We start from the raw sequence: 20825 nt of genomic DNA on the forward strand, positions 1-20825 counted from the left end.
AGTTATGAGTCCAAGTTTTTCTATGAAATCCAACACTTCACGTGAAATTAATATATAATACTATGGAGTGTTTATGATGCTTGCCCACCTGCATTGAGCTGCAGTGCCCAGCGCAATAATACTTGTGCTGGTGTTCTACCAAGACGCTGTGCTACTTCAACCACAGTGGAGTCATTCAGCAAATGGTTTGCTCCTGCTGATCCACCTAAAGAGCAGTATGCCTGGACGAGAATGCCAGCTTTTTCACATGCAGTTCTCAGTTGTTCTTGTCGAAAATATGGATGAAGCTCAACCTAAAAAGTATCATACATCATCAGATATGTTGGGGAAAAAATGACTCTCTGTAACTTTATACAGTCAAGATCATATTCTACACATCTCCTGAAATGATAAAATGTTCCTCACAGCAGTTGCAAGAAAATATATTGAAATTAATTGTTAGTGACAATACAAGCAATTATGAACCTACAACAGTTTCTTTTGTCTGACAATGTAATGTCATATGCTGTTTACAAAATTAGACAAATTGGTGTTACCTTCTAAACCAGTACAGATGTGAGCCTATGAAACTGTCACCCAGACTGAAGCAATCACTCTCTGGGGATATATGTATACCTGCACAGTTCTACTCAATATGAAGAAGATACAGGGCATAATTAGAGCATCTAAAGTGACACACAAAGTATTTTATGTGACAGACACCTTATGGATGACTAAATAAACAGCTGAAGTGATGGTAATGAATCCTTACTTGACACAAGCTAAGAGAGACTATGAGGCTTGTGAAGAATGTAATTCATATATGAAACATACTGCTTGTTGCCATATAAAACTCCAGCAAAAACTTTAACAACATCAAAGAGAGCTCACTCTCCATTTTCACCACCAAATGTAAAAGTACATTCATCTATATATATTTTATGACAATATTTCATTTTGATATGATGTCAAGTTCACTGCGGCGAACCGATCAGAGATGGTTACAAAATGGTGATTATAATGTTTACAGATAAAAAAATACATGTACGAACTCCCCTCTAACATTTTCGTATTTCTGATTGGCATTAAAAACTAATACCCAAACACAAAAAATACAATTACATTAAAATGAAGTGAACTATTGGCACTAAGTAAAGAAATTTTTTGAATGTTCTCCATTCTGTAGCATTAATTTACTGCTGCTTCAATGAGGAAACAGCCTTTTCATTAGAAACTGACTGATCATCTGACCTGATTAACAGCAGGCTTCACAATGTTGTCCTTGTCAAGCAGCTCTGCAAGATGCCGCACAGTGTAATTAGACACTCCAATGGCACGGAGGCAACCGGTGTTGTACAAGTTTGTCAGTGTTTCCCAGGTTTCAAAACGTTCCTTACGATGGACACTGCTGTCCACTGGAACACTTGACACACCAGGCCAGTGAATCAAGTACAGATCAATGTAATCTACACCCAAGTTCTTAAGAGACTTCTCAACAGCTTTCACAGCTCTTTCACGGCCAAAATCAGATGGAGCTAAATTTGGTTTAAAATGCAAATTTGCTATTATTACAATCTGTTATTCAAGTACAAAACAGAAAATTAAAGGTACATCTTAATCACCAGCAAGAAATCTATTACTTTAAAACGGCAGAATATGGCTTACATGAAGACTATATACATTTATAAAGTCAGAGGTTTACTAAGCTACCCAAGATGCATTTACATGATACTTCCAAAATTAAGGGAGTTGTATGGTAAATATTTTTTGCCAATAAAACATTGGAAGCAATCAGAAATGGAATATCTATAATAATGTGGATGGGCCTTCATCATCACAAATGCAAAAAAGTTTTCTTATCTCTTGCAAGAAAAAACAGTCTCAGATACTAATCTATTATGCTGCCTAATCCATTGGATCTCATCCACCCTCCTCCTCCAAATGACCTAGTCATCAAAATATCCTTTTTCAGCTGCATCCCAACCACAATCTAGTCAGCTTCCATCAGTCCTTAACCCTTACCAACCTAATCGTCCTAAGCAACATATCATCTAACCTTGTACAGTAGGTAAGTGAGAATATGCCTATGAGGCGCGAGGTGTGGAGCAGATACAGAGTTCTTTCCCTTTATCTCTTCTCTCCCATGCCTGCCTGAGAACCGCATTATTGGCCTTCCAAAAAACATTGCTGTATCAGTGGACTCGACTGTCAGCCTTGTCGTGTGTCACTATTCACTAGTTGTGGTCTCACAGTTTCTTTCTTTTTTATTATTTATTGCTCCACAACAAAGGAGATAATTCAAGTGAAACATGAATGCAGAATTCAAATCCACATTAAAAGGAAGAAGCAGATGAAAATATGCAGCCATTGGAGATGTTTTAAATGGGAAATGCCGTGTGGCTAGGGCCTCCCGTTGGGTAGACCGTTCGCTTGGTGCAAGTCTTCCGAGCTGACGCCACTTCGGTGACTTGCATGTCAATGGGGATGATATGATGACGATGACAACAACAACACAACACCCAGTCCCTGAGTGGAGAAAATCTCCCAGCCAGGAATCGAACCCAGGCCATTAGGTATGACATTCGGTCGCACTGACCACTCAGCTACCAAGGATGTTTTAAATGAATAAAATGAAATAAGTATCATAATGAAGGAAAAAAGTCAGCACCTACATGTACAGTACTAGTATTATTGATGCAGTAATTATTGATTCCATTTATGCAAGTGGAGGATTTCACCAACATTATTTAGGAAGACACAGTGCAGAGACAGTTTAAATATTTATATTACTCGAATCTCTTCATGTTGGTCAAAGTTACAATTTTCATATAGGCCAAGTAATCGAAATGTTTCAACTGTCCACTATCACCACAACAGCCTCTATCAAATCTTCTCATCCACCTCTCATGGCCACTGTAGAGAATCCCTTCCATCACACAACCTAAAAATAGAGGCCTCACACTAGATTTAATTTTACTGAATTTATCATGGACCTACTTTTTTATCTAATTCATACTACAGAAACATTTGTATGTCACCACCCACCCCACGCGTAAGAACTATTAAAATGTTCATCACTCAGTTAGCTTATCCAACCAGGCTCTTCCCACAATCCCACATGATCATATCCTGACAACATTTCAAGAATACTTTACCTCCAGCCAAGACTCACTTTCTTTCCCTACATCTCTTACTAATGATACAGTTATTAAATGACAGAGGGCTGTCAGAAAAAAAGCAACATTAGGATTTAATGTATCGTGGAAGATGAGGTCATTAGAGAAAGAGAAAGAGCAAAAGCTCAGATTGAACAAGGATGGGAGAGAAAATAAGCTATGTCTTTTTCGAAGAAAAAGTCTTGACACTTTCTTTAGTCATGGAAAACCCAAATCTAAATGAACTGATTGGGCTTTAAAACTGGGAATGTGAGTCCAGTGTCTCCATCATTGCGCATCTTTGCTTGGTGCCGGCTGTCAGACACACTGACATACAAGCCCTGTTGCAGTGACTATATCTCGCAAGTTCATCACAGCCTACAGTCCCTTCTCAGATCCCTACACTATTTTCAAAACCTCTGTCCCCACATCACTCCTATAAACACACTTTCAGTAAGCCTCCAAAGACCAATAAGTCTAACACATGATATGCCTCAGTGTGGCTATTGCTGCACACCAGTGAAAGAATCTCTGCTGTTGTAAGCCAACACCTTAAACCTATTACTTGCAGATTACTCTTCACTAGGGACTAACCAATTCCTCACCCATGCTACTGAAAGATATTTTAATCCTTGGTTCTCTACTTGGACAAATGGATGTGATTTTGGTTGCTAAACACCAAGGTCATTGGCATCCATCTTTTGATATAACAATATGAGAGTAACTAAAATACTTGCAGAGGCAAAACAGCTATTTATAAAATCACTCGTCAACATGTTGCATACACATTCATTAGTATCTCAAAATAAATTATGGTTTTGAGACCCACACTTACAAAATTCACTTCTAATAATTGTTGTAGGAAAGTTCCTGTAGAATGTAAATAATATTGCATTGAAGGAGACCACTCACTGAAAATCAGATGCCTTGAGTTGTTGTTGAGCTAGTGTAAAAAAAACACACACACACACACACACACACACACACACACACACACACACATACACACACACACACACACCTATGCCTCTACATGGTACCAGCTTAATTAACGGTGCCAATGCTATTTGTCAGCAGGTGGACTGGTTTGGTAGGGGTAGCACCAGGAGGGGTGGGTAGAGGGAGGCAGGGAGAGGGACAAGGGGTGGGGATGCAGCCAGTTTCCCAGCTAAGAATGCAGGAGGGAGGTGTGGTAGGTATATGGGATGGCACAATTGTAGCAGCTGGTGGAAACTGGCACTTGCTGAAAGTGATGTGGGGACATGAACTGGGAGAGGGTGACAGGATAGAAGAGGGGGAAACTCCTGGTTGGAGGGTGCAAGGACAGTGGGTTACCTGAGACTAAGGCCAGGATGATTAGAGAAGAAGAGGATGTGTTGTGAGGATAACCCCATTTGTGTAGTTCAGAGAAACTGGTGGTGGACAGAAAGATCCAGATTGCTTGGGTTGTGAAGAAGCCACTAAAATTGAGCATGTTGTGCCACCAGGATGTCAACTCTGTTCTTGCCATCAATTTGGTGGTGGCCATTCATCCTGGTGGACAGCCAGTTGGTAGTCATACTAACATAAAAAGCTGTGCAGTGTTTGCAGTGGAGCTGGTTTGTGACATGGCTGCTCTCACAGTTTGCCCAGTCTCTAATGAAGTAGGGTAGGCATGTGACAAGACTGGAGTAGGAGATGCTGGGTGGGTGAATTGGGCAGGTCTTGCACCTTGGTCTGCCAAAGGGGTTGGGAGTGGGTGTGGCACAGGAATGGACTAAGATGTTGTGTAGGTTGGGTGGGCAATGGAACACTACTTTAGGAGGGGTGGGTAGGATCTTGGGGAGGATGTTCCTCATTTCATGGCAGGATAAGAAATAATCAAGGCACTGGCTAAGAATATGGTTCAGTTGTTCCAGTCCAGGGTGATAGTGGGACACAAGGGGGGGGGGGGGGGGCAGTCCTTTATTGCTGATTCTTGGGAGAAGTGGGAGGATTGGACGTGTGTGGGGTATTGGCACAGAAAATCTGTTTGTGAACTAGGCTTGGAGATAGGGGGTGTAATGCCTGTCTGTGAAGGCCTTTGTAAGGCCTTCAACATACTGGGCAAATGAGTTCTCATCACTCCAGATACACCGTCCACAGGTGGCTAGGTTGTATCGGAGGGAATTTTTGGTGTGGAATGGATGATAGCTGTTGAAATACAGGTACTGTTGGTGATTAGTGGGTTTACTGTGGACAGAGGTGTGGATGGAGCCATCAGAGAGGTGGAGGTCAACATCCAGGAAGGTGGTGCACTGGGTAGAGGAAGATCTAGTGAGGTGGATGGGAGAAAAGGTGTTGAGGTTGTGAAGGAATGTGAATAGGGTTGTCTTGGCCCTGAGTCCAGATGAACCTGAACCAGACTAGAAGCTGGAAATTTTGGGAGGCCAGGAGGGTTTCCTCTAGATGGCCCATAAGCAGATTCACACATGCAGGTGCCCAAAGGTGTGCCATCAATTTGTTTTTAAGCCTTTCCAGGAAAAGTAGCTGTGGGTCAGGATACAGATGGCAAGATGAATAAGGAATGAGGTAGTGGATTCAGAGTATGATGGACACTGAGAGATGTAGTATTAAATAGCAGCAAGACCATGGGCATGAAGGTTGGTACATAGGGAGGTGGCATCAACATTGACAAGTAGAAATCCAGGAGGTAAAGTGGTGGGGACGGTGGAAAGTTGGTGCAGGAAGTGGATAGATACCTTTGAAGTGGGAGGCTAGGTTTCACACAATTGGTTGGAGATGTTGCTCAGCAAGACTGGAAATATGACTGATCAATCACCCACTCAGTTGTAAAAGTGAACAAAAAATGCTGTCTTATTATCTAAGGTACAGGAGTTTGTTTCAATGGGTAGAAGTCTCCTCATTTTAAATCACAGTGTGGTATTGGACGTTATCATTCTCATATGTAAAATTCAGACAAATCACTCAGTACTTTGGAATTAGGGATTCAATAAATAATGATTATATCAAAGAAAATAATCACTTTTTGAAAAATATAATATAGCTAACTAGATAAGGAAACAACTCACCAAGCAGCAACAAGATTAAAAAGCATATAAAAGCTAAGGAAATGTGCAAACTTTTGTAGCCAGTGGCTCATTCTTCTGGTATATGTGTTGGAGGGATAGGAAGAGGGATGAAGGAAAAGGACTGGTAATGTTTCGGAAAGGGGGAAAGTTATGGAAAAGTCGCCCAGTACCCTAGGTCAGGGGATTACTGGACGGAATGAGAGCTCTTTGCAGTTTTGGAGGTGACGTTTTTCTGGCCTTGACTCATGATCCATGGGACAAACTTAGCAGCAACACGATGCCTTACAAGATGCTGTGTCAGGATTTCATTACATGATCCAACTGAAATGTTACACTCTTCTGCAATCTCTCGGACAGTCAGTCTTTAATTGGTACGCATGATTCCATTGATGTTCCAGACATGAGTGCCAGCAGTAGATGTCGAAAGGTGTCCTGAGTGACAGCCATCTTCAACTTCTGCCCGGCCATTTTTAAATCGTGTGAACCATTCAAAACACTGAGTATGGCTTAAGAACTCATCACTGTAGGCTTTCTGTATCATCTGGTGTGACTGTGTAAAGGCTTTCTTTAGTTTCACATAAAATTTAATGCAGGCGCATTGCTCCTCTAATTTTGCCATCTCAAAATTCGCAAACTATGTGACACAGCATTCTACTCAATACAGAACTGAACAATAGCTAAAGGACATACAAAAATGAAACTTCCGGCAGATACACATTAAACAGAGGCATTGCAAGGGTGCCAGCTGTGTTTCACTCCAACACACCACTGACGTGAAATTACAAATGATCAAGAATTTTTTGAACAGATCTCGTATGTCATTGTCTTTGAAGCTGCAAAATAAGTCAAAAAGCTAGTTGCCTTCTTTTACATCCTAACTCAACCCAGGACATATTTGCCTTTTTTTTTGTATTATGATATGAGCATTTTTCATTCTAATTCCCAACTTTTACTCACCATAATTGTGACATTAGATTGCCATAGCTTGGCAACTGATTCAAATTTTTGTTGACTTGGGTGACTTCTGATCTGGTGTAGGTTTTTTATTGTCTTTCAAACCACGGTGCTTATATCATGGCAATGGATAAAACTTTCACAAAACAACAGGACAACCATTAATTACACATATTTGTCTACATTCTTGCAAAATTTGAACCGATTCGTACAAGGCTTAAACACAGAAGTGGCATGTACTGCATTTAGCTCGACTCTAAACCATCATATCTCAACAATGGATAAAGGTTACATGGAAAAAAATAGTTTTGACTTTATCCTTTTTTGTTTATCTTCATGCAAAGTTTGAACTGATTGGTACAAGTTTGAAGTATAGAAGCGGCATGCTTCATAAACATTCCAGAAAAACATAGTTTTTGCCCGTAAAATCCAGCATGTATAAAAAACTCACAAGCTAGCTTTCAATTTTATCATAAGAATGCATTTTTTATTTATCTGATCTACTTCTAACCATTTCTGCACATTCAATTCACATAAGAACACATTTTACATGCTACATTTTACTCGATTTTAAACCACCATATCTCAATAACAGGTAAGGATTACTGGATGAAAAAAAAAAAAAAGTTTTCACCTTATCCATTATTTACCTTCGTGCAAAGTTTGAACTGAGTCATACAAATTTAAGGTATAGGAAGTGCTCATTTCAAAATCCACTGATAAAAAATGTGTTTTTTGCATGTTTTGGACATAAAATCCAAATGGTTCACATACAAATAATGCCATTGGCTGAGTATTAATTTCAGCCCAATTAAAATATTTTGCAAAAGGAATTAATCAATCCATACAATGTGCCTGGGCATCCAACTTTAGTTTGTCAAACCTTGCTTAATACTGTATAATGTAACATAGCTAAAATAAAACATGTGTTTGAATGGCTGTACAAAAGGCTGCTGATCTGGGTCTAACTAGAAACATTTTACCCTTTGTTCCTTGCCCAAATGGGAACTAAGTGTCAGGACAACCCTAATCCCAAACCATGATTCTGCAACATATTTGTTTTTTCAAATATATTAATTAAAGCACTTCTGTTGCTGTTGCATCCAAAAACCAGCTATTAGTAAATTTCTTAGTTGTTTTTTCTAATTACAACACAGAAGAATGTTTCACAATAATTATTTCATTTTACAAAATTAATTTTCATAATTTCAAACTATTGTAACAAGTGCCTAAGTGGTGTATTATTTTATGTTAACTCAAATAAGTCTTTGTAAAATATTTTCTTTGTATGTAAAATATACTTTTATTTCATTTTGTGTTAGGAGTCTTGGCAAGAGAGGTGTTTGTTACACACTTCACTTAAAATTTCTGGGCTGAAGGCCATGGTTGATATGTAAGACTTTCCCTTAATGTTTCAACTCTGGCTGCAGGAGACACCCACAGAGGTGAAGTGACAAATAACAATCAGAACTCAAGGGAGCGCTGAATATATAGGCATTATAGAGAGCACCACAGTCCACCAAGTAATGTTGGCTATGAGACTATCTCTGATAGTGCCAACATTCTCCATTGAAAGTAATCGATTATCATTCTGCCAGTGCAAAGACGACATCCATATTTTATCTAATTTTTCTGTTAGAATTATTACGATGTTTATAAATCTCAATAGCCTTCGTATATATGCACGCATGACAGTGTGATATTTTCAATATGACACTCATCTCACTGAATTTTATTTCATGACTACCCTCTTGGCACCCACGTTCTGCCATGGCCATTTTAAATGTATGTGCCAGACAGCAATTCCTCTTATGTTCAACTAGACAGTTGAAGTCATTAAACTGGAAATAGCAACTGTTAGTGCCTGCTGTTGCTTGAGAAGAGATTTAAGGACTGCCTTCATGGAAATTAAACTCAAAGGACTGGTGGTTGAGGTGGAATGCATGGAGTTGAATACCATATTTATCACCAAAAAGTGTTCGAACCCAAGAACACAGAAAATTATTGTTTGAACAGTACACACGCATGGAAGGCAAGGTATAATACAATTAGCAGTACACAAATGGCTGGTGGAGCCATGTGCTCCGGTTTATGTATTAATTTGCTCCACAGGGGGTGCAGCTGACAGGATGCGCAAGCAACTACTGTCGTATTAGCAGGCCGGGTGGCTGAATCAAACTTCATACGCAAACTATGAAGCAGCACACACACGAAGTTTCATTGCAAAGAAGTAAGCATGGTGATCAAGTCCATTTCTTCTGCAGTTGATGCAGGTTGTTCAGTCATGCAACATACTGCCACCAGTGTGTAGGCCAGGAAATGGCTCGAGTGTGGACAGGTGTAATGCCCACCCCCTGTGAGCAGCCCATATGGTAGGACAGCTGACACTGGTGCAGTGTCCCTTTTCATATCCAATTCCAACCCCAGACAAGGAAGTTTGAGTGAAGGTGGCAGAACAGGCAGTAGCAACGGAGACCTCAGCTGTGACAGCATGAGAGCCGGGGTCCCACTGGGGGCCCCCAGCAGATGGAGGGGGCTCCCCACAGCAGAGGAGACAGTGGTAAAAATATCAGCAGTAGCAGTGAAGAAGGAATGGGCACTGGAAATAGCAACTGTTAGTGCCTGCTGTTGCTTGAGAAGAGATTTAAGGACTGCCTTCACGGTACTCTCGATTACCACCAGCACCCATTTCGGCTGGCAGCCAAACCTGTGAGCCAAAATAGCTGTGCCAGGCTGGAAGCATTTCACGCCAATGCCAGTGGACAGTCTTGCATTGGCCTGCGCAAGCAGATGTAGCAGAGTCGGGGGCTGACAACTGTGCAACAACGCTGCCATACTTTTATTGCCAATATGGGTGAACCCATAATAATTGAGAAACTGGTCAACAGATACCTCTGATGACACATCCAAAACGTATATTTTCATCTGAGTCTTAAATGTTCATACTACTTATTCTGTTTCTCCGTTTTATTGGGGGTGGAAAGGAGGAGCTGTGGCATGGCAAACACTACCTTTTTAACAAAAATCTTCAAATTCCCAAGATATGAACTGGAGGACGTTGTTGGTAACTTTTGTATACAGAAGACCTTCCAGTGCAAAAATTTTTGACAAAGAGGAAATTGTTGCTGCTGCAGAAATAGACAGACAATGCACCACATACGGAAACTTAAGAGTAAGCATCAATTACAACAAGCAAGTAGAACTTCCAAAAAGATCCCGCAAAATCAATATGAATTCGTTTCCAAGGCTGCTGTGTATCAGGCCACAGTGACAAAGAAGCCCAAGGAGCTACCTGATAGATGGCACACTGTGGGCAGGCTGCAACAGCTCACGTTATTTGCCCATCAATGCCTGGCCAAAAAACATGTCTGCGTGCAGTGCTTTTGTAAGTGACAGACCCCAGTGGCCCACTTGTAATAAAACCATAACCTCAGGCGGAAAGGCAGATGGGACTAAAGCCCAAGGAGCAGTGTTTTCTGTAGCTTACAGTAACACTCTGCCCCAAAACAGGAAGACTATTTTGTAATGCATAGTAATTTCTCAAAAGATCAGAGGCATGGCCCAGAGGTTTGTCTGGCCAGCCATGCTGCACAAAAAAAAAGAAAAACTTAAAACAGGATCTGTGGCTGCAATTTTAATGCTAGTAGTAGGAAACCCATCAAAAACATTCGGAGCTTCGATGTCTAAATGAAAACAAAGTAATTCCTCTTCATCAAACTATGTCTCTGAACCAATCGGTTAGTGTGTTTAGTGTTTTTTTTTAACGTCCCGTCGACAACGAGGTCATTAGAGACGGAGCGCAAGCTCGGGTTAGGGAAGGATGGGGAAGGAAATCGGCCGTGCCCTTTCAAAGGAACCATCCCGGCATTTGCCTGAAACGATTTAGGGAAATCACGGAAAACCTAAATCAGGATGGCCGGAGACGGGATTGAACCGTCGTCCTTCCGAATGCGAGTCCAGTGTGCTAACCACTGCGCCACCGCGCTCGGTCTGAACCAATCGGCAAACGCATGTGCATGTTGCACTGTAGGTCAATAATGTATCTCATAATTGTACTGAGACAGGAAAAGAGCCCACAACAGTACGCACTGTGCAGCTTTATCTGGAAGGAACGCCGAAGGGTTAAAAAGAGACAGCAATGGTTCGTGATGTGTGACTGGTGAAACTTAGACCCATATAGAAAAACATGATTTTTTTTTTTTTTTTTTTTTAGAGCACAGACGACTGCCAAATCCTGTTTCTCTATCTGAGAATAATACTGTTGTGCTGAATTTAAGGATTTAGAGGCATAAGCAATAAGGTGCTCAGAACCGTCTGTATACTTATCAGCAAGGACAGCGCCAACACCAAACTGAGATGCACTATTGCTAACACAAGGTGCTGGCTCAGCTGAAAAGTGACCAAACAAGGGGCTGACTGCAGCTTAGTTTTCAACAACCAGAATGCCTGGTCACAAGCCAGGGACCAGTGGGAAGGAATACATTCCACAATAACGCGTGGAGTCGTCATGCCACGATAGCAGCATCTGGTATGAATTTGTGGTAGTATGCAATTTTGCCTAAAATACCTGTAATTTCTTGATGGACATGAGGTGTGGCAACACGGCAACAGCATCAATATGCTAGTGCAATGGTTTAATGCCAACATGTGACACTTCAAAACCCAAGCAAATGATGGGTGGTTAAAAAAACTGTGTCTTGTCCAAATTTCACTGTAACTCTGCAGACTGTAAAATAGAAAATGGAGCATGAAGGTACTACAAATGTTCTGTAGAGGTACCAGATGCTACTATTACATCTAAATAGTTGATGCAGCCTGGAATTGATCCAATAAGTTGCTTTAAAAAGTGCTGAAAAAAATAGCTGATGCACTTGCAACACCAAAAGGCAAATGCTGGTATTGATAAAGCCCAAACAGGGTATTAATAACAACAAGGCATTTAGATTCCTGGTTGAGCAGCAGTTGTAAATATGCCCCTGACAAGGCAATTTTTGAAAAATAATGGCGACCCAATAATTATAATTTTGTTAACAGCTTGTCATTGTGCGGCAAAGGAGGTATAATTTACTGGTAGGTTTTTTGACTATAACCAGTGTTGCTGATAATTCACTGGAAGAAACGGGTCAAATAACATCAGGGGATTGAAGAGAATCTAATTCTGCTTTGACTTGATCCTGTAAGGTTACAGTATCAGGCGGGTCCTGAAAAATCGGGGGTGGGCAGACTGTTTCATCATAATATAAGTCTGAAAATCTGTTACACAATCCAGTCTCGGGAAAAACAGAGAGCAAAATTTAGCAAAGAGAGCATCTATCTGTTAATATGGAACTTGATCAGAAACCAAATGCACTTCATGATTGAGCAGGCAAACTAAACAGATTTTCATTTTAAGCACTGCCGCCAACTAGGAATGTTAATGAACATGCCACAGCCTTGTAAGTCACAGGTGCAGATGCATTTCACATCTAGTATTGATACCAGCTCATTTTATTCTGCCATCTGGAATTGCAGCCAGCCAGTGACAGCATCTGTAAGTTAGTTGTAAGTGTCAGTTATCTGAACACAGGCCATTTTTCCAAGAGAACAAGCATAACAACTTCTTTTTTTCACAAAGTTTTTAATAAAGTTAGTAAGTTCATAATGACTATCTAGGGCATGATGGCTTTCCACAAAATTTTGCCTGTGGTGACATTGTTTCTCGATTTTTACACTGTGAAACCACTGATTGACGATATCTCACCACCACCTCTGGCCACAAACTGCATAAAATTCAGAATGAATGATATTTACTATGTGATTTTTTTACCTGGTAATAATCATAATGCCCCACTTATTTCACTCATAAAACAAAGTTCAGTTGCAGCACTCATTCCGAATTATTATTACAGGCAAATGAGAGAATGCATAGAATTCGCACAAGCAAATCTGGATGTGTAATAAGCAACTGAGTACCTTGGTAAAGGAATGCTGTCACTTAACATATCTTTTCTCAATAAGAGTTAAATGATAGGGGCACCTGTGCCATTTTTTGCCACTAATGTTCATAACATGCATCAAAATACCCAGAGATTTGTCTATTATCTGTTATGACATCTTTGAATTTACGTTGCAGTTTTAATTATTCATAAAGAAATACTGGTACACTTAAAATAAGTCACAAACATTGGTTATGACTGATTCAGACTGAAGTTAGAAATGGCACTACCAATCAGGCAGCAGGAGTCATACATAATTATCATCTGATGTGTATTAAAAACAGAGCAAATGACATCAATAACAAATGTAAATCACTCTGACACCACAACCAAGACTTTTCGGGGAGCCACTATGCCAATTTAACCTAACGTTTCATTCTACATAAAAATTCAGTTTGCTCTCTGGTTAGCTTTCTTGTAATAGGAATTAGACATTTAAAAATTGGACTTATGAATAGATTTATTGTTTATATCTAAAAACAAAGATGATGTGACTTACCGAACGAAAGCGCTGGCAGGTCGATACACACACAAACAAACACAAACCTACACACAAAATTCTAGCTTTCGCAACAAACGGTTGCTTCGTCAGGAAAGAGGGAAGGAGAGGGAAAGACGAAAGGAAGTGGGTTTTAAGGGAGAGGGTAAGGAGTCATTCCAATCCCGGGAACGGAAAGACTTACCTTAGGGGGAAAAAAGGACGGGTATACACTCGCACACACACACATATCCATCCACACATATACAGACACAAGAATGTCTGCTTGTGTCTGTATATGTGTGGATGGATATATGTGTGTGTGTGTGTGTGTGTGTGTGTGTGTGTGTGTGTGTGTGTGTGTGTGTGTGTGTGTGTGCGCGCGAGTGTATACCCATCCTTTTTTCCCCCTAAGGTAAGTCTTTCCGTTCCCGGGATTGGAATGACTCCTTACCCTCTCCCTTAAAACCCACTTCCTTTCGTCTTTCCCTCTTTCCTGACGAAGCAACCGTTTGTTGCGAAAGCTAGAATTTTGTGCGTTTGTTTGTGTGTCTATCGACCTGCCAGCGCTTTCGTTCGGTGAGTCACATCATCTTTGTTTTTAGATATATTTTCCCCACGTGGAATGTTTCCCTCTCTTATATAGATTTATTGTTTGTTACTTATAAACAAAATGCATTTATCTACCTAACTTGGTTGTGATAAATATATCTTCTCTTTTCAGGTTGTATTTTGGCAGTAAGTCTTTAAGTGCTAAGCCAATGTCCTCCTCATTGCCATACACTGCAGCAGTGTCTGAAATAAAGATAACACATTTTAAAATATCGGTGGAATCAGACCATACCATGCTTCTGATCGAGACATTTGGAGAGGATCCCAATGTTACACTTAAATTAATTACATACATTTATTTTTGTTAACAACAAGATAAACATTGAGCACTTCCTAACCGCCACAGAATACACATGCAAAAATATTAAATATGTAGAAGGTAGTATACAAATACCCTTTCTTTAAGCATGTCACAAAAATGTGTTTGTTTTATATTAAAACGCTAAAGACAAACTGAATTTAAAAAACTGAACTTGGATGGCAATGTGAAACTGAGCACAATTTACATACTCATAATGGAAGCAACACTTTTAAATACACCACACTTATAGCTGTTTAATAATCTGATGGTTGTGATCAGTATTCCTTTGGTGGGGGCGTAAATATTTACAATGAATGGTTTCGTGTCAAACTAAACACTAATTACATAAATTAGTGACAGCACACCACTTTAGGTAGATGGTCTGAAAGTAATTTTGAGCAATAAGTAACTACAAAAAACAAACACACTGTCTTTGAAATACAGAAACAAAAGTATAGTACCTAGTATTTTCATTGCTAGTTCAGGAAGAAAACTCGCTGTTTGTTTTGCAATAATGTTCAAAATATCATTTTCGTCAAAATTAAATGTTTGCTGACCTCATATTTCATGGCACATGTCCTTTATTTGTTTATCTTGGCCTCTTCTTCATGATAATTTTCTGTCGAATGCCCAACTTACATTCTGCCAAAGCTATGTTCAAATGGCTCTGAGCACTATGGGACTTAACATCTGAGGTCATCAGTCCCCTAGAACTTAGAACTGCTTAAACCTAACTAACCTAAGGACATCACACACATCCATGCCCGAGGCAGGATTAGAACCTGCGACCTTAGCAGTCACGCGGTTCCAGACTGAAGTGCTTAGAACCACTCGGCCACACTGGCCGGCCCAAAGCTATGTACCTCAGTTAAGATCATTTCACTAACAGATGGATAGGAGTAAACAGCCAACAGATGGGGGATTTGCTTATATGTCAACACGATGTTTTGTTTCAGCTATTCCTCCCCCCACAAAAAATTATGCTTTTGCAGTAAAAGGAAAGTGCACAATCCTGAAACTCCATAACTGGTGCAAACAGGACTGTTATTCATTTAACATATTTCGTGCAGATGTATAAATGTCTTATATACACAGGTTACAGTCATACGTTTCACTGTATCACATCCCCAAATCCCACTACAGCCCCCATGAGATGTAGCAAGGAAGTTACATTCAACTTTTAGATTAAAATCATTCTCTAAAAAACATAGTAATTACAGTTTAGATAAATTTTTGAACTCTTTCCAACACATTAGTATGGAACAAGAAAATAGTTTCCCTAAGTCTGGAAATTTTTCCTTTAGCTCAATTGATGATGATGATGATGATGATAAGAATGCTGTAACTAAGTATTGTCACATTAATGACTGTCACTTACAACAATATGAGTTTTCAAGCTCATTAAATGAAACACAAATTTTAAAAGTGGTATTTTTTTTCATGGTTTCAGTGAGCAATATTGTTTTCATTTTGATACAGTGCAGTGAAATCTACTTTCAGTAAAAGTCCCTTTTCCCAACTTGCTTGGCAAGAGCATCTAGAAACAGATGAATTACCTGAGCGATCAACAAGAAATTTTAGTCTCCAGCACTGACAATGTTGAGCACCAAAGGACAAAGTTCGAGACTAGTACTGTGCAATAAGTATAAACACATATGGTGTCAAGCAAAGTTTCATAAAATTGGGAAAGACCAACCATGGTTTGACAGTCATGTTAGAAAGCTGCTATGAAAGCAAAGAGAGCTTCACTGTAAATTTAAACACAGCCAATTCTTCACACACAAACAAAAACTGAAAAAAGCCAAAATCAGCACAAGGACAGCTATGCATGAAGCATTCAGCATTTTTCAAAGTAAAATTCTATCTACCAACTTGACTGAAAATACTCTGAATTTTTGTTCTGATGTTAAATCAGTAAATGGTTGCCATAATGCATTGAAACAGCTGTTGACACAGATAAGAGCAAAACATTAAACATCTTTTTCACCAAACTGTTTCACTGAGGAGGATTCACTGTAGTTCTTTCTCTAAATCATCATACAGATGTCAAAATTACACATCAAAATACGTGACCGTGAAAGAGACAAGCAACTGAAATCACTCAACAGAGGGAAGGCCACTGCAACTGATGAGATATCAATAACTTTCTACAGAGAGTATGTGAAAGACCTTGTTCCTCTTGTGGCAGCAGTGTACCCTAGGTCACTGGAGGAGCAAAGCATTCCTAATGATTAGTAAACAGCACATGTCATTCCCATTTCCAAGAAGAGTCATCAAAAATATGCACAAAACTTTAGGCCTTTATCTCTGACATCTGTCTGTTGTACAGTTTTGGAACAAGTTTTATGCTCACATATTACGACATTTCTGAAAACAGAAGAACACTGAATGAATCAACATGGGTTCTGAAGAAACGATCAACCTAACTCAGCCGCTTCATCCTCAAGGCCCAGAAAGCAGTAGACACCAGTGTCCTGGTGATGCCACACTCCTTGTCTTCTGGAAAGCATTTGGTGCAGTTCTGCACGTCACCAAACGAACAAAATATGGGTGTATGGACCATCAGACAAACTGTGTAAGTGGATTGAATAGTTTCTATCGGACAGAACACAACATATAATTCTCAACACAAAGGAATCTTCAGATGTAAATGTACAAGGGTGGTTCGAAAAGTTCTTGGAATCACCACGAGAGGTCAGCGCTAGTGCAACGAGTTGTTCACGTGATATTCATTGGACTGTTAACTGGAAACACATGCCACATCAGTGCTCTTGCAAGAGAGATGTGGCAGTGATGTGGCTCTGTTGTTCCCATGTAGTGATTTGTGAAGATGGAAAAAATAGAGATTCGAGCAGTGATTAAGTACTTCATAACGAAAGGTATGAAAGCAAAGGACATTCATGCTGATTTCCAGAATACACTGGGGGACTCTGCTCCTTCATATTCAACTGTTTCCAAGTGGACAATTGAATTTTAATTTGTTCAGGAGAGCTCAGATGATGATCCACACAGTTGTTGGCCATGATGTGTCACTACTCCAGAAATCATTGCAAAAGTGCACAAAATGGTCATGGAGGATCATCAATTGAAAGTGTGTAAAATTGCTCACACTTGCCAGATGTCATCTGAAAAGGTATATCACATTTTAACTGAAGAATTAGAAATGAAAAAAATTATCTGCAAGATGGGTGCCACGACCCTTGACGCTGGATCAAAAACACAAGAGAATTGACATATCGGAACAATGTTTGGCCTATTTTAGGAGAAACGAACATGATTTTTTGTGTCACTTTGTGACCACAGGTGAAACTTCGGTGCACTACTATACCCCAGAGACAGAACAAGAGTCAAAGCAGTGGAAACATGCTGATTCTCCAACACCAAAGAAAGCAAAGACAATTCCTTCGGCATGAAAGTTCATGGCATCAGTGTTCTGGGATGTGAAGGGGATTCTGTTAGTAGATTACCTCCCCACTGTGCAAACAATTAGTGGAGAATATTATGCTAACCTCCTGGAGAAACTGCAACAAAAGACACATGAAAAAAGGGCAGGTTTTGCAAGAAAGAACGTTATCTTCCATCAAGACAATGTGCACCTGCACATGTGCAGTCGCCATGGCAAAATTATACGAACTACAGTATGAATTGTTGCCACACCCAGCTTATTCGCCTGATATGGCTTCATCAGACTTCCATCTCTTCCCAAAACAGAAAATTTTTCTTGGTGGATGATTCACTTCAAACGAAGAACTGATAGAGTTGACAACTATTTTGCAGGCCTGGAGGAAACTCATTTTTGAGATGAGATCAACACACTGGAACATCGTTGGACCAAGTGCATTAATCTACAAGGAAACTACATTGAAAAATTAAAAAACTTTCAGTGATGTAAGTACTTTTTTTCTATTCCATTCCGAGAACTTTTCAAACCACCCTTGTAACTTCAGGGAGTGTTATTTGACTGGTACTTCTCAAAATATATGTAAATGACCCATTGGATAACGTCAGAAGTTTAAAAAGGCTATTCACACAGGACGCTGTTGTATACAGAGAAGTCACATTGCTAGAAAACTGTATCAAAATGCAGAAAGATCTGCAGAGGATCAATGCTTGGTGCAGGAAATGGCAACTGATCCTCAAAATAAGCAAATGTAACATATCGTACATAAATAAGCAGAAATAGCCATTACTGTACCATTACAAAAATGCAGATCACTGGAGACAGTCATACCCATAAAATATCTAGAAGTATGTGTACAAAGCAATTTATACTGGAACGACTACATAAAACTAATTGCAGGCAAGGCAGATGTCAGCTTGAGATTTATTGAAAGAATCTTCAGGAGCATTAGTCTAATCACAAAGGAGGTAGCTTACAAAACCTTCATTTGACCAATGGGATCTGTACCAGATAGAATTGAGACGAGGAAATAGAGAAGAGCAGTGTGCTTCATTACAGGCTCATTTAGTAAGTATGAAAGTGTCATGGAGATGCTCAGCCAACTTCAGTAGCAGGTGCTGCTAGAGAGATGTTCTACATCACAGTGTGGTTTACTGTAAAGTTCTGAGAGCACACATTCCTAGACTAGTCAAGCAGTACATTGCTTCCAACTATATGTGTCTTGCAACAAGACCTTAAAGATAAAAATTAGAGAGATTGAGCACACAAAGAGGCTTACCAGCAATCATTCTTCCCAGGACCCATTCACACTGGAACAGAAAACGGGAGAAGTGACAGTGGTACACAAATCACCATCCACCACACACTGTTAAGTGGCTTGCAGAGTGTAGATGGGATAACTTTCTATTCCTAACACAAAACAAATGAGAAAGTAATGGTAAAATTTTGTGAATCTGATGCAGCAGATACTCAATGATATCATTGCCTATGGTGCCCATCAATTTCCGTCCACTGCTTTCAACATTGTTCCTTCTTTGCACGCAATAGATTTGATTAACAGTTCTCCTGGTTCTGTGGCAAAATTCATAATGTTACAGTTAATATTATATATTAAGAAGTTGAAACTGGCAGTGTCATGATCTTTTACCATTTTTACCCCAATGAAGATGAATGAAGGCCTACCATGTAGTGGCAGTAGTTTTACAGATATTCCTACAATGAGAATCTGCTGATCTCAGGAGCTGAAGTTATATCTTTGAACTTGTGTACTTAAAAAAATATTAATTATGTATGCAGAAGAAAAGCAATAGCAGTAACTGCAGCATACTGGCTCTAGGATACACTTATGGTTGTTGGGCAGAGCCATACATTAGCCAGTAGCTAACAGCTAGGGCATACAAACTTTGGCAGTGATTCAAGCAGTGCTTGGAATGTCAATTTAACTGCCCATTTATAAACAAAAGCAAAGGCTGATAACATTAACCCCTGCCAATTAATATTATAGAGGAGCAAGATTGCTTTTAGAGTGTGGGAAATTCATGATAGGTTCCCAATGATCCACAGAGAGACAAATTACAACTAGAAATAACCTGGTTGTCTTGCTTAGGACAGGTTGGCACTGGATTTAAAGTACAATGATTATTTCTGTTTAAGTGGGATATAGTTCAGACTCAGCCAACACGAGAAGTGGGATTCCCTTTTCTTTCTCCTCTTTTTTTCTTTCCAAATGTGATGAAAATCACTCAACAAAGGATTTATTTATTATGCTGTCTGCGCTGCAATTAGCTAGGGTTTAGAGTGGTTTTGCCAGTGCAGAGACAGAAGGCCAATTCTGTTCTTGTATTATAAAGGGAATTAACAAGGTTTTCAATTAAATATGAACACAATTTCCTACTTCGTAGTGTGCCCTTTTTATCTCCTTGAACTACAAAATGGTAGAGTTTGAGTGAACAGCCAATCAAGTTTTTCAGTCACTTAATCATTTTAAGATTTAGAGGAGGCTGTAAAGAAAATTCTTGTTTAATTCTGTTCAGGAAAGCATGTTGGATGGTGATTTTTAGTCCATGAAAAAGAAAATGTTAAATTACCTCTTGTAAAGAACGAAGTTCAGCTAATCTTCTCCTGATTTACGACAACATTAACTGCTGCATGGTAGAAAATAATTAAAAAGATTCAAATAACACTTGCTTTTGGTTCCAGTAACTGTGCACTATGTCAGAAATTATTTTGCTGCCTGAGAACGGCAGTTAAATAACAGCTCTGGTATTAACTATCTTCTGGTAAACCTTCCGGGATGTAAGGTCGTGGTCCATGAAACTCTTCAGCTCCTAACATTTCGTCCAGAGCTGCGCTGGACATCTTCAGAGGGGTGTTTCTCCTCCGGTGAGTCTTGCCGACTGACAGGTCGGACGTCTGAGAGC

The 20825-nt window shown here is 39.7% G+C and overlaps 1 protein-coding gene across 1 annotated transcript in view; it reads right to left on the reverse strand.

Annotated features, from left to right (window-relative positions):
* LOC124788001 (uncharacterized oxidoreductase MSMEG_2408/MSMEI_2347-like) overlaps nt 1-20825 on the reverse strand; it is a 38096-nt gene that overhangs the window by 10513 nt on the left and 6758 nt on the right. Inside the window, exons 3-5 of the mRNA XM_047255043.1 lie at nt 14279-14386; nt 1231-1514; nt 89-293 (exon numbers count right to left, since the gene is read on the reverse strand). Coding sequence (XP_047110999.1) covers nt 89-293; nt 1231-1514; nt 14279-14386 — 597 coding nt within the window. The remainder of the gene's footprint in view (nt 1-88; nt 294-1230; nt 1515-14278; nt 14387-20825) is intronic.

Source organism: Schistocerca piceifrons, chromosome 3 (genome assembly GCF_021461385.2).
Source record: "Schistocerca piceifrons isolate TAMUIC-IGC-003096 chromosome 3, iqSchPice1.1, whole genome shotgun sequence".
NCBI lineage: Eukaryota > Metazoa > Arthropoda > Insecta > Orthoptera > Acrididae > Schistocerca > Schistocerca piceifrons.